Here is a 15,283-nt window from a genome sequence, read left to right as displayed (position 1 = left end):
TTTTTCTTGAGATAAGTAAATTCCATCCTTATGTTATTGAATCTGTAATCTTAAAAGAATTTTAATTCACCAACATTGCTCATTTCAAACTCCTTACCAAGAGAGACTTGAAAATCTTTTGCAAGTTTCTCAGAAGTCGATCCATAAATGATATCATCTACATAGACTTGAGCAATGACAACATCTTTCACACTCCACTTGGTAAAAAAAGTTCTCCACTTCTCGAAAAACCTTTCTTGAGAAGAGAAGTAGTTAGTTTTTCGAACCAGGCACGAGGTACTTGTTTCAACCCATATAATGCCTTTTTGAGATTAAGGACATGATCTGGGAAGTCAAGATTTTCAAATTTCCGTTTAGGAACGCGGATTTTATGTCCATTTGAAACAACTTTACCTTAAGAAAACAAGCATGAGATAATAACAACCGAACGGACTCAAGGCGTGACACAGGAGCAAAGGTTTCGTCAAAGTCAATACCTTCAATTTGTGAGTATCCTTGAGCGACAAGTCTTCCATTGTTTCTGACAATGGTGCCAAATTCATCAGACTTGTTCTTGAATATCCATTTGGTACCAACAATATTGATATTGGAGGGACAAAGTACTATCTCCCATACATCTTGTCTTTGAAATTGATTTAACTCTTCATACATTGCTTCGCCCAAAAGGGATCGCTAAGAGCTTCATAAATATTTCTGGGTTCTACTTGCGAGAGATAACAACCAAAATTGCAAATATTTTGAAGTTGTCCTCTTGTCTTAGCTGTTGAATATTTTCCTCCAATAATACTGTTAGTATCATGATTCCTTTGAACCCAGAAGTGTCGTGGAGGAACACGTTCTTGTTCAACAGGAATAGCCTGATCAGTGCTCTTCTCCCCGTCACTGGAAATATCAGGATCAATGACTGTTGGAACAACATCAACCGATTCTGGTATTTCCTTAACTTTCTCAATCGTCTCAGTTGGAGGCAATTCAGAAGGAGGATTATAATGACAAAAATTGCTTAGATCATCAGTGATGACAATTGCAGATTCCATCATAACTTGGGTTCTGAGATTAAATACTCGAAAACCAGGACTATCAGAAGCATAGCCAAGAAAGATACCTTCATCGCTTTTAGAATAAAATTTCTCTTTCTTTTCTCGATCTTTCAGAATATAACACTTACTTCCAAACACTCTGAGATAATGTAAGTTGGGCTTCTAGCTACCGCGCCACTCATAAGGAGTGTTTAGGTTTTTCGACCGTAGGTATACACGGTTGATCAAATAACATGATGTGATAACAGATTCTCCTCAAACCTTAACGGTAAGTTTTTGTTATAGAGCATTACCCTGGCCATTTCCTGAATATTCATATTCCTCCTTTCTGCAACTCCATTAGCTTGAGGAGTAACGGGTGGTGAGTATTGTTGAATAATCCCCAGTTTGTCATAAAATTCAAACACCTTAGTGTCCTTGAATTCATTTCCACGGTGTCTTCTAATTTTCTTTAGTTTGAGACCTTGTTCATTTTGGATTCTATTAACAATAATCTTGAATTCACCAAGGGTTTCATTCTTATGAGCTAAAAATGCCATCCAAGTGAATCTGGTGTAATCATCTACCATAACTAAAGCATACTTATTCCCAACAACCGTAGGTTGTTGAATAATACCGAAGAGATCCATATGAATTAAATCAAGTGGGGTTTTAGTGAGAATTCTTGAGATGATTTATGCGGAACTTTCGTTTGTTTACGCTTTTGACAGGCACCACAGACACCATCAATATTTGCATTGATTTTGGGAACGCCTCTAACAAGTTTTTTGTCAATGATCTTAGTTAGAAGGCGATAATTGATGCGACCAAAACGCCCATGCAAAAGATGTGTAGGTTCCACACTAGTCAAATTGCAACAATTGCTAAACTGAGTATCAAGAAGATAACAATTACTTTCACCATGAGTTCCCTGAAAAATTACTTTTCCAGTTTTGTCTACAATGTCACATCCATTCGCATTGAGGACAACTTTATGGCCTTTGTCACAAATTTGACTAACAGAAAAAAGATTTGTAGTCATACCTTTAACGTATACTACATCATGGATTTCAGGAATGCCAGGAAGTTTGATCGTCCCCTTCTTGCTTATGTAGCAACAAATCCCATCTCCGAATGTTACAGGACCTCCTTTAAAGTCGCTTGAATTCACAAACTACGAAAGATCTCCAGTCATATGTCGGCTACATCCACTATCAAGAAACCATTGAAAGGGTGATGTTGATTTTAGAGCAAAAGTTCCAATACTAGCTAACACTACTATCCCGTTTGGGATTTGTTATTAGATTTGTACATCTTTTTAGAGAAGTAAACAGTTGTTCAACTTTCTTATGAAGATTACTCGCAACCTTTAAAATTTTCCTTAAGGATGTACATGTATGTTGAAAATGATTGTGAGAATCACAAAACATACATGGACCAACATCTTTAATCTCATATGAGTGGTTATGAGTCCCATCTTGTTTCACAAAGCCTAAACCTCGCTTATCCCCTGATTTGCAACAATTCTTCAGAGAAGAATTGAAGGAGTTATTCAAATCCATTGAGGGAACTTTGACAGACTTCAAATACTAATACTTTGCAATTTCTGCAATAAGATCAGAATTAATCCAGATTTGTTCATCCAACTTCTTCTAGAGAATAACCAGCTCTTCAGAACTTTCTATAAGATCAGAGTTAAATCTTGGCGAAGCGTTTATTGAGATTTTACTATCCATAGATTCAGATCGCTACAAAGACAGACTTATGAGGTCTTAAACGTGTTTGCCTGCTCTGATACCAATTGAAAAAGCGGGGGTCTAACAACCACACCCAATATTTCGCTTAGAAATATGTATGGACTAACTCCAATATACTTTCAAGAGAATCAACTAGACAGTCAGACTCAATCTTAAGAAAAGTATATCAAAGAGTTATATCTCTATTTATCAATTCAATACGCAATCAAACAAATAGGAATTTGTGAGCCCGATTGAATATAAGAAATAACTTGGACGGTATCAAAAACTAATATCCAAGTGTCAATCAATTTAATCAACAACCAAAGGTTGGATTCACAATTGATTGAACTTATGCACAACCTGTGATATTTCAATTATATAAACAAATATAATGCAGAAAAGAAATAACACAGACACCAGAAGTTTTGTTAACGAGGAAACCGCAAATGCAGGAAAAAACTCGGGACCTAGTCCAGATTTGAACACGACAACTATATTAAGATGTTACAGACACTAGCCTACTCCAAGTTAACTTCAGACTGGATTATATTTGAGCCTTTACCAATCTCACACTGATCAAGGTACAGTCGCGTTCCTTATGCCTCTAGAACCACGCCGGATTCTGCGCACTTGATTTCCTTAGCTGATCTCACCCACAACTAAGAGTTTCTACGACCCAAAGTCGAATACTTGATAAACCAATTTGTCTCACACATAAAAATCTATTGAATAGATAAATATGTCTCCCACAGATATACCTATGAGTTTTGTTCCGTCTTTTGATAAATCAAGGTGAACATGAACCAATTGATATATCAGACTTATATTCCCGAAGAACATCCTAGAAAATCAATCACCTCACAATAATCTTAATCGTATGGTAGCGAAACAAGATATTGCGGAATCACAAACGATGAGACGAAAATATTTGTGACTACTTTTTATCTTTCCTATCGGAGATTAAATCTCGAGCAAAACTTAGAGAAGATAGTACTCAATCACGATAGAAAAAAGAAAGATCAGAACACGCAACTAGCAGAGAAAATAGTTGGGTCTGGCTTCACAATCCCAATGAAGTCTTCAAGTCGTTAACCTACAGGGTTTTAGAAAAACCTAAGGTTAAAGGAGAATCGACTACAAGAGGTGTGGGGATTAGGTTTCCCAATTTCTAGAGTTCTCCCTTATATAGTCTTCAAATCAGGGTTTGCAATCAATGTTACCGTGGTAACAAATCATTTAATATTCACCGTTAGATGAGAACCTGGTTAGACTCACGCTAATATCTTTCAACCGTTAGATCGAACTTAACTTGTTACACAGAAATGAAAAGTGACTTCATTTAGATATGAGTAACCGTACCTAAACGTGTACATCTTTGTTGGCTCAACAATAGTTAACCGAAGTTAGCCATATGAACACTTTCATATCAACCTTATTCATTTTAACCATAACCAGTTCAAATGACTCAAATGAAACTAATTCTAGAGTTGTTCAATTGTTTATATTCTCATAGAAGTATATAAGACACAATTGAAGCAAAATCGATTTTGATTCACTCGAATCAGTTCATGAACATTATAGCCACGGTTTGCAAAAGATTGCATTCCTTATTTTATAAATGTATTAGTTCATGAACAAACCGATTTTAGAACATAACCCACTCAAGTATGCAAATGGGTACGCATACCTAAGTATCCAAACTTGGACTGTGTTCGCCAGTATGCAAACGGGTACGCATACTTTCGTACACTTCCAAACTTTAGTTGAATCCAGTACGCGTACAGGTACACATACTATAGTTCCGGGACTTCAACTGACTTCTGATGGGTGTCGTAGGCTCAACAAATTAATAATCTTATTTCCACACAATTAACTGGTAATATAATGGAAGTAAGGATCGTTCCCACGAAGAGCAGTGAGTTTTAGTTGTCGAAGTGTCACAAAGGGGGGTTTTGTTTTTAGATTGTGAACAAAATAAATAATCAAAGAAAATAAAGTTATATTGTAATCAATAGAGAGAAATATGATCGAGGAATCCTTTTTCGTATATAAACCGTCAATGAGTTATTATAATTGCCTACTCGTCGTTAATCATAGATTATCACCAAACGTAGAATAACAGCTAAATCAGTGTTATCCCCTAAATTCCATATATCACTAGATACGGAAGTTCTCGCCTACCAGATTCTATTCACCCAAACCACCTAGTAGTAGATCACTCAAGGTGTAATTTAGTCGAATGCTTTATCTTTTGTGAATTTATAGATTGATCCTACTAGTTAGACTCTTAGATCAAGGTCCACTTTTTAGTATTGTTTATACACACAATCGCTCCACATAATCCCTATGTAAGGTTTTGTGTTCTCTACTTGTGTACAAGTTATTCGACGATTACTTATCTCCTAACTCAATACTAGAAATAGATTGAATCAACAAATCAATTTAGTTGGCCACCCAAACAATCTATCAATCAATCATAAATATTAATTAGTATAAACAAACGATAATCATATGAAGAACTCCAAAGTAGATTAATATAATAACTCAAATCTTGTTTACAACTTAGAATTCATCCTCAATCAATAGGTATTTAGTTACTCATGGATGTAGAAACATCCATGATATACATATGAGAAAAGTAAAGAGATAACGTTACGATTGAAAATCTGCTCCGAAACCCTAGCTTTGATATTTCTCCTCTCCAAGACTTACAATTTCGTGACCTAATGATATGATATCTTTTACATAACCTAACACATTTTTATAGGTTCACATTGCTTGGTCTATTTAGTTCGGTTCAAGAACCCGACCCAAAATAACGAAATAACGTTCCCAAACGTGCCCTTAGGCCTTCCGAGGAGTTTATACACGTTTTCCTACTTGTTAGGTATGCGTACCCGTACCTCAAATTCCAGCAGAAATTTTTGGAACTAGGGTATGCGTACCCGTACGCGTACCCTAGTGTCTTCGGTTTTCAATAAAACTCGTTTTGGACACAACTTCTTCGTACGAACTCGGAATGACCTCATTCTTTTTGAATTCTTTTTATATTTCAATTATCTTCAAAATGGTGATGAGAAATCCTTAATTTGAATGAGTTAAGATCGGTCTTTGGCCCTTCTCTTGATTTTGAGCGTATAATAAAATTTGCTCATTTCCGTCGCACTTGTTCCACTTCTCTTGGACTTGGGAACTTGGAATACTTCTCTTCATAGATCTTTTCAACACTTTGTAGCTTCTTTTTGGATGATTCACCTAATTGAGACAAATAATAGAAAACAACAGTAATAATACGAAAACATGCAAGAATAATAGCTAAAACAAGTATGGAATGAACACTAAAATCATATGAATTATGCACTTATCAACTTCGCCAGTAAGCGTACATGTATGCATACTCTAGATCCCGGACTTTACCTGACCTCGCCAGTACGCATACGGGTATGCATACTGCATTCCGGTCTTGGATCAACACATATGCAAGTACGCATACTGTGCTTAAATCCAATTATCGTTAAGTGTTCTAAACTCCCATTTCAATCATTGAAACATTCTTAGAAGACGATAATATCTGTCTCACACAAACTAATAGCTTCAAAGCAATTTTCAAGTGATCGAATGATCAATACGAAATATTCCGAGTCTACATCAAATGATCGTCTCACACAAATCATGTAAGATGTTACCAGGTGATTTTCACATGATCATCTTTTGACTTTCGACAAGAATATAAGATGAACTTGGTTAAAGCGAAAGCTTACCAACACACATTTCGAGAAATATGTAAGCGAGTTAAACTCAACTCGAAATATCAAATGCGTACCTTTTGTTGATGAAGTTCCACAAGATCTCCTTAGTAGTTCCTCGTCCTTAATCGATGAATGTCGTGAAGCCTAATGCTCAACTACACTTTCTATCCTAATCCGAGACATAGCTATAAGTAGACTAGAATTCAAGACTTATAGTTTTGGCAACTAAACTTGACAACAAGCTTGAGATAGCAACGCTTGCGAGTTCGACCGAGTAGTGCTCTAACATAGACTACCAATTATGAACACTTTTGGTATAATAAAACTTTTGTTTTATGGGCCAAACAATCGATTGAAAAAGGGAAAACGATATTACCAATTGTGACATGGCGTGGGACACTTGTGGAATGTATTTTTACTTCTAAATTAATGATACATGGTCCCATGAAGATGTTAGATAATACCTAGATTTCGTGGTAACTATATAAGAAGACCATCTACACTTCTAAAAGATAAATAAAGACTTGACATAAGAAGGAAAACAAGGATCTAAGGCTTGATGTTACTACCGATCATCACAATCTCCAGGTTTTGTTACTTGCTTACTTCTTTATTTACCATGGATTTTGAGAAATCCATGAGTAAGTAAACCATTCATTTTGGTTGGGGATGTATCCGACTATTTTGTTTCGTGTGTAAACTTTTATTACAGATGTTTTTCCCATAATCTCTTCATCCGACCTCATAATAACCTTTGTTGACTTCGTATTGAATTCCCTACAAGACGGTGAGAAGAAATCATGTATTTGAACGAGTTTCATTTAGTCCTTGCTTCGTCTTAACTTGTAATACTTGATTTTCTTGTTCGTTTCATGACGTAATGAACTTTTTTCTTCTTTGTTGGTTGAGATAACCTCAAAACATCCGATAAACTCAAAAACTAACAAAATCAAAACATAATGATGTGAAAACTAACAGAAAAACAAAACATATGAGTACCAAATTAGTGCATATAATGCACCCATCACACCACATTAAAAAACTCACTTTTGGAAGCATTTCAAAATTTCGTAAGAATTGAGTGAATTTTTCCGATAAATTCAATTCTCATTTTGTTGTATTTATACCCATGGCATCACATTTACTTTTGGATTTCTTCGTATAATCTACTATTTCACTTTATTTCATTTGATGAGTCATAAGATCAAGCAATATAGTATTACTTATAGCGCGTTTGAATACAAATCTGCTTCTAAGAAGTCGAAGTCAAAAGCAGAAGTCAGAAGCAAAAATATTTTGCTTCCCAAAAAAAATAACTTTTCGACTTCTAGAATTCTTTTTGAAACTTGACTTTTCGACTTCTAATTTCTGACTTTTCAACTTTTAACTTCTGAAGTCGAAAAATTACTTCTGATGTTCTATCCAAACAACCTATTAGGCTGAGTGTTGTGGAGGAATTGGAGGTAATGATAGTGATGGAAAACCGTGGTGTAAACCCAAAGAAATTAAAATCCCCTTTCTCTCTGCTTGAAAGCAGGTAAGATGAGAGGGAATATCAAAATAGGCGAGGATTCAAAAAAAAGAAAAACGAGGATTCAATCCTCGCTTACTCTTTTATTATAATAAAAGACTAATAAAATATATTAATACCAGATTTTGGGCCCACCTTTAGTGTTTTATATAAATAAAACACTCTTGGACGAGGATTGCTTCCTCGCCCATATCCTAATTACCTCACTCACTATTAGACTAAGACCTTACTTCTACATGACGGGGCGGTGCTATATAAGCACCCCTTGCCTCCTCCACTACATTCAACCTTAGTCTAAAGTGGGAGGAAAAGCAGTCACTCTATGGACCAAGTAAAAGTTGGCGGAACCTGTGTATCCGGCGTCGGCCCATTATATCGAATAAAAAACTGGCGCGAAATGAAACCATATTAATATATTATACAGAACTGAAAAGACGTGCACCGTTTTCTCTCTCTCTCTCAGTCTCTCACTTCAGAAACCCTCTCACTTCGACAATAATGGTGAAACAGAAAAAGCAACAAGTGATTTCTCGTTTCTTTGCTCCTAAACCCAAACCCCTTTCTCCATCTTCATCATCTCCTCCTCCTCCACAAAACCCGAATTCAGATTCTCCAATAAATTATTCCCCGAAGATAACCGCAACAGTTTCTTTCTCACCTTCAAAACGAAAAACCCTATCTTCTGAACTATCTTCATCACCATTAAACAAAACCCATACTCCATCTCCTCATCATCTCTCAAAAAAACCCAAACTTTCTCAATTTCAAAACCCTAGTCCATCACTTCACCAGAAATTTCTTGAAAAGCTTCTGGGACCAACAACTCACGTGACACCCACGTGCACACCACAGGGGAGAGCAGGTGAGCGTTACACTCCATTAGAACAACAAGTAGTGGAGCTGAAATCACAGTACCCAGATGTTGTTTTGATGATTGAAGTTGGATATAGGTATAGATTTTTCGGGGAAGATGCTGAGATTGCAGCTAAGGTATTGGGAATTTATGCACATTTGGATCATAATTTCTTGACTGCTAGTATACCCACATTTCGGTTACATGTGCATGTTAGGAGACTTGTAAATGTTGGACATAAAGTTGGTGTTGTGAAACAAACTGAAACTGCAGCTATTAAAGCTCATGGGGAGAATAAATGTGGACCGTTTACTAGGGGGTTATCGGCATTGTATACGAAAGCAACACTTGAAGCAGCTGAAGATATGGGTGGAGGTGGAGGAGGAGAGGAGGAGTTTGGTTCTTGTAGTAATTATTTGATTTGTGTTGTCGAAAAGGATCTTTTGGTTGGTGGTAGTGATAAGAAGAGTGAGATTAGCAAGGAAAGTGGTGGGTTTGATGTGACAATTGGGTTTGTTGCTGTGGAGATTTCATCTGGAGATGTGATTTATGGGGAGTTTAATGATAATGTTATGAGAAATGCACTTGAAGCAGTGATATTGAGTTTATGTCCTGCTGAAATACTTATTGGGGAGCCGCTTTCGAAACAAACGGAGAAGGTATTGAGTTTTTATATTTCTTTCTATGAATGTCTTTAGTGCTTAAATAGGGGCTTGTCAGCAAACCAGGAAAACATAGTGTAAAATTGAGTTGCCTAATTGTTTGTTGCTAATTGAATGTCGGAAGTAGTTGCTGACCAGTAAAACTGTTGAATGTTAGTGGGTTTATACTTCCTGATTTTAATTGTAAATTTACCCTTAAGTAATGGAAACTAGTTACATGTATAATACAATTTTCTTTTGTGTAAATAAATGTATTGAGGCAGAGATTTGGCAAAAATTGCCCCACTGTAATTTGAAGTATTAGCAGTATGATGGTATAGAAGAAGGAATCACCATTTTTCAGGATAACTATTGAAGAGCTGTCTCATATCAAGATGTTCTTTTTCTTGTTGTTGTGTTATATCTTTTTTTTTTTCTCTCTAGAGTTTTCTGAGTTGTCCTTGCTGTCCTTGCTGATTTTAGTTACTATTGGCATACGCTGGGCCGACATCCAATGTCCGAGTTGAACGTGCCTCAGGTGATTGCTTCAAAGATGGTGGTGCACTTGCTGAAGTGATGTCTTCATTTGAGAACGTAGATGAGAGTGGTTCTGCAGGTCCTGAGGAGCAATGTGTAGGGATTAAGGTATATGGATTCTATTAGCTTAGCCACTAAACAGATTTTATTACACTGTGTCTGAATTTTGTTTGTGGTTTACAGGGAGTTATTGCTATGCCAGGGTTAGCTGTCCAAGCCTTGGCTTTAACCATTCGTCATCTCAAGAAGTTTGGCTTGCAAAGGATTTTTTGTCATGGTGCTTCATTTCGGCTTTTCTCAAGTAACATTGAAATGACCTTATCGGCCAATGCCCTTCAACAATTAGAGGTAATTCTAGATAAAGAATCCTTTATAAAGCTGTATTATCTTTGGATCACTTATAATGGATTTTCTGCTTTTAAACTTCATCGTTTTCTTGGGGAATTAATTATGGTACTTTAATTCGTTATTATCGAAATATCGAATATGTTATGGTTGGTGACGTTAAATGTGCTTTCATTTTGTGGGAAGGTAATATGGCCTCATTTAGCACAAGTATCTCAGCAGAACTTAGAAGGATTATCTTATGGTTTAATTCAGGAGTATAATATGGGTTAGCTTCAATCTTGTAGTTTCTATATGGGGCCGGGGTCAGTTTAATTCAAGATTTTGCAAGCTTCAGGGTTGGATACTTGTTTTGATTAGTTTTTCTTATCTATAAATTGTGGATCCTTTGGCTTTTAATGTGGTTTTTAAGTTCAATAGATTCGATTCATGATTTCACGCAGAAAGAAAATTTCTAAAATAGGGAGCATAATGATTATGCAGCTGAACTTTAGAAATTCAATATTGAATGAAAAATGTGGAGTGTGGGCCCTAATTTGTGTTCATCCATTTGGGATCTTATGTACAGATTATTATCGGATTGGAGATGGTTTGTTATCGTGTGACTTGAACGTTAAGAATAAGACAAATGAAACTTGGCTTTAAATTTTGTTTTGCGTCTCTTAGATTGGGAAAAAAGTTGGTGTGCAAGTGTTTCGGAGTTAGGGTTGAAGAAGCATCAAACGTTATCATTTGAATTTTCTTGTTTTCTGATAACAATATTTGAGGCTTATTGTACTATGTTAGATCACCAGAAGTTTGATTGATGGAGATCGATTTTATCTTAAGATATCAACACTTCTGGTTGTGCAGAATTTATTATCACAAAAGCCTGGTTAATGAATTTACAGTTAAAGAAGAACTTATCATAATTAACCTCCCATGTCTAGAGAAACTAGAGTGACATCCCAAAAGATACTCGACAGTGAAATGTTCTACGGTGGTATCATATTGTAGCAAAACCATGAATAGTCCTGCAGTTAATGGAATCAGCTTTTAATTTAGTTTTGTAGTAGCGATGAATTGGAATCAGCTTTTGACTTAGAATTTTAGGTAGCGTTGTTCTGCTGTCCTTTGCTAGTAGTAAAACTCTGCTCCATTACACTGTTTAAGCACATTGTTTTTTGTATACCTTATCCAGTGTAGTGCTTTAATTGCTTTCAGGGTGTCCATCGGGTATTGGTATTATTCATCTGTGATTTTTTTTTTTTTTTGTTTCTTCTTGAAACTGTAAAGCTTACCTTGTTTTCAATCTCCATGCCCAGGATTATATTTATTTACAAAATCCTGCTCTGATAGCTTTCATGTTTCAAGAATATAGGCTGTTTTTGTAATACATTGTACATTCTGTCAGTAGCCTTATGTTAATCATCTTCACTTTGCATGGTGAACTACCAAAAATGAAGATTTATATACAATTATAAATTTTAGCACAATTTTTTCTCCACTCTACTTACAATCTTGTCTGTTTCAATCTCTAAAGGTTCTGAAGAATAGCTCTAATGGTGCTGAAACTGGTTCTTTACTGCATTTGATGAATCATACACTTACCACTTTTGGTTCGAGGCTTCTTAGACACTGGGTATGAGGTGGGCCTAGATGCTGTTTTTTTTCCCTTCATCTAAACTCTACTACTTCTCCATTTGACTGGCTGCATCCGCTGCATAATGCAGGTAACACATCCTCTATGTGATAGGAGTTCAATATTAGCGCGTCTTGATGCTGTTTCTGAGATTGCAGAGTTGATGGGTACTAAAAAGGATATCGATGGGTTCAATAATGAAGACGACTGTGTTGAAATTGCACAGCCTGAGGTTAATTATATTCTTTCTTCTGTCTTAAGGACACTGGGAAGGTCTCCTGATATTCAGCGTGGAATAACCAGAATATTCCACCGAACTGCCGCTGCAGCTGAGGTATTAATTAACATTTGTGATCGTGTCTCACTAACATGTGTGGTGAAAGCCCTTGAATTTGATGGTAAATGAATTGGTTTGGAAGTTTTGACAAGTTTTTTCTAGACATATAAGTTTATCTTATGACATTGATTTCAGACTTATAGTTTCTATGTACTTTGTTGGTTTGCATGATTCACAGTTCATCACTGTCATTCATGCTGTTTTATATGCTGGGAAACAACTTAAGCAACTCCGAGTTGAAGATGATGACTGCACTGGTAATTCGAAGGAGATGATTATTAGTTCGCCGTTATTGAAAAGGTTGATATTAACAGCATCCTCATCTACATTAGTTGGTAATGCTGCAACTCTTCTCTCTGTCCTAAATAAGGATGCTGCTAGTCAAGGGGATCTTCAGAACTTATTTAACGTTTCAAGTGGTCATTTCCCTGAGGTATACGCAAATGGTTTCGTCTTGGAAATTCACTTCTAACATAATTCATACCTTGCACTTCCGTCTTCTCTCTGGAGTTGTTTTATATAACTCGTTTATATGCAGGTTGCTGCAGCGAGCACAAAAGTTCAGATGGAAAAGGACAAGTTGGATTTATTGATCAGTCAGTACAGGAAGCAACTCCGGATGCACAATTTGGAGTTCTTGAGTGTCTCTGGATCCACACACTTGATAGAGGTGATTGACCTTGTCTTGATTCCATCCTTGAAATTGTCGACATGGGTTTAGAGCTTTTAATGCTGGATTCCCTTTAGCTAGAGTTCTCCTTGTTACCTAAGTGTCTAGCTTTCACACATAACTTACAGCTGTTGAAGTATGAGATCTGAAGTTAATGTAGCGTTTTTGCAGTTGCCTTCAGATATGAGGGTACCCTCAAATTGGGTTAAGATCAATAGTACGAAGAAAACAATTCGTTACCATCCCCCTGAAGTCTTAAAGGCTTTAGATCAGTTGATGCTTGCCAAAGAGGAGTTGACTGCTGCTTGCCGAGCAGCCTGGGATAGTTTCTTAGACGGGTTTGGTAAATATTATGCTGAATTTCAAGCTGCTGTTCAAGCACTGGCTGCTTTGGATTGTCTTCATTCGCTGGCAACCCTTTCTAGAAATAAGGTGAACATTCAAGTAATTTTCCTTTTGATTTTTGTTTTGCGGTGGAGTTGTGTGGAATGGGTTCAGATGCTTAATTGGTGGTAAGCACACTCTTGCAGAACTATGTTCGCCCAGTTTTTGTGAATGATGGTGAACCTGTTCAGATCAGGATTTCTTCTGGGCGTCATCCCGTAAGTTGTTCATTGCCAAATATTTGTTATTGAATTTCAGATTCCCGAAAAAATCTAATGTACACATGCTTTCCAACACAATTCTACTAAAATATCTACACTTTTAAGTTTTAGTGCTCAATTGCTGCTGTACGTTTTTTCTATACACTGATTGTGAACAATTGACACTCTCAGGTTCTAGACTCGATATTACAAGACAGTTTTGTTCCGAATGATACCAATTTGCATGCAGAAGAAGAATACTGTCAAATTATTACAGGGCCGAATATGGGAGGAAAGAGTTGCTATATTCGCCAGGTTGCTTTAATTGCTATCATGGCCCAGGTTAGAATTTTTTCATAAGCAATCATCTCTTTTGGTCTATTTGTCTCTGGAACTCCTCTAAATTATACGATACCTGAAAACCCCAACTATCTCTAATGAGCCGTATGTTACCGCTTAAATTTACTGTTTAGGAGTTGTTTTTGCTTTGAAACTGCTTCATCAAACTGTCCGTCTGATCCGTAGGTCGGGTCTTTTGTACCTGCGTCAGCAGCAAAGTTGCATGTCATTGATAGAGTTCATACTCGGATGGGTTCATCTGATAGTATCCAACTAGGAAGGAGCACCTTTTTAGAAGAACTTAGTGAGGCTTCTGATATAATCCGTAACTGCACGTCACGGTCGTTGGTAATACTCGATGAGCTTGGACGAGGCACAAGCACACACGATGGTGTTGCAATTGCATATGCAACATTGCAGCACCTTCTGAAGCAGACGAGATGTATGGTTCTCTTTGTGACCCATTACCCGAAGATTGTGGAAGTGAAGAATGAATTCCCAGATGCTGTAGGGGCTTACCATGTATCTTATCTGGCAATAAAAAACACATGTGAAATTGCAGAGTCGGAGTCAGATAAGAGTGTTAACTACAATGATCAAAATGAAATCACTTTCCTGTACAAACTTGTGCCTGGAATGTCAGACAAGAGTTTTGGCCTCAATGTTGCTCGACTTGCACAGGTTAGCGTCCGAGTTTTAGAAACATCTATCTATCTCAAATTCTTTGTGTCTGTTTGTGTTTGTATTACATGAAAATCATATCTCAAGTTGTTCTTTGTTTACTTGCAGCTGCCTTCATCATGTATTGCTCGAGCAGCTGTAATGGCAGCAAAACTGGAAGCAATGGTAAACACAAGAGTAGGAAGTTCGTTGATACAACACTCGTTTACAAAGACTGATTCTACGCAAAACAAGGGCGAAATCCAGAAAAACTCCGCAACGCAAACAGAGTATTACTCCCGTGAAGATTTGACTGAAGCATACCATGAACTGTTTCAGCACTTGAAAATCGCACTTACTGAAACTGACTCTTCAAAGTGCTCGGAGTATTTGAAGCGATCCAGGAATGTTGCTGCAATGTTAATGAAAGTGTAATTTTTTTTTACTGTTTGAATCATGTAAATACTGGTGGGTAACTTTTTGGAGTTAAAGCAAAGAAGTATAACATTTTGGACTTTTACATAGAAACTTTTAGTTTTAGAAAGACGTCACCACTCACGCAACTCATCACTACTTTGACTACATGCACAACAGGAAACGTGGTGGGTGCTTCAGTGGTTCATTAATAATTGAATAGATCGAAAGCGCAAACGCTAGA

The 15,283-nt window shown here is 36.7% G+C and overlaps 1 protein-coding gene across 2 annotated transcripts; it reads left to right on the top strand.

The window, feature by feature from the left end:
* Positions 1-8,498: 8,498 nt before the first annotated feature.
* On the top strand, positions 8,499-15,153 carry LOC113283946 (DNA mismatch repair protein MSH3-like). Of its 2 annotated transcripts, XM_026533333.1 has the most exons (13): positions 8,975-9,028; positions 9,109-9,550; positions 10,016-10,177; positions 10,253-10,417; positions 11,937-12,035; positions 12,127-12,369; positions 12,551-12,805; positions 12,911-13,042; positions 13,214-13,474; positions 13,573-13,644; positions 13,819-13,968; positions 14,152-14,646; positions 14,755-15,153. In XM_026533333.1, the coding sequence occupies exons 1-13, from the start codon at positions 9,009-9,011 to the stop codon at positions 15,058-15,060; spliced, it is 2,802 nt and encodes a 933-aa protein (XP_026389118.1). In that variant the 5' UTR covers positions 8,975-9,008; the 3' UTR covers positions 15,061-15,153. The 2 variants fall into 2 exon arrangements, with proteins under 2 accessions (XP_026389112.1, XP_026389118.1); XM_026533327.1 differs by having other exon boundaries at positions 8,499-9,550.
* Positions 15,154-15,283: the final 130 nt, after the last annotated feature.

The sequence above is a fragment of the Papaver somniferum genome, chromosome 1 (genome assembly GCF_003573695.1).
Source record: "Papaver somniferum cultivar HN1 chromosome 1, ASM357369v1, whole genome shotgun sequence".
Lineage (NCBI taxonomy): Eukaryota > Viridiplantae > Streptophyta > Magnoliopsida > Ranunculales > Papaveraceae > Papaver > Papaver somniferum.
The sequence above is the reverse complement of the archived record's forward strand: the minus strand, read 5'-3'. Positions and strand labels throughout refer to the sequence as shown.

Bases quoted from the DNA above. Each gene is read 5' to 3' on its own strand.
- LOC113283946 (XM_026533327.1), top strand. From the start codon at position 8,537: ATGGTGAAACAGAAAAAGCAACAAGTGATTTCTCGTTTCTTTGCTCCT. The intron at 13,969-14,151 runs GTTAGAATTTTT...TCTGATCCGTAG, and splicing joins TAATTGCTATCATGGCCCAG to GTCGGGTCTTTTGTACCTGC. The intron at 14,647-14,754 runs GTTAGCGTCCGA...GTTTACTTGCAG, and splicing joins ATGTTGCTCGACTTGCACAG to CTGCCTTCATCATGTATTGC.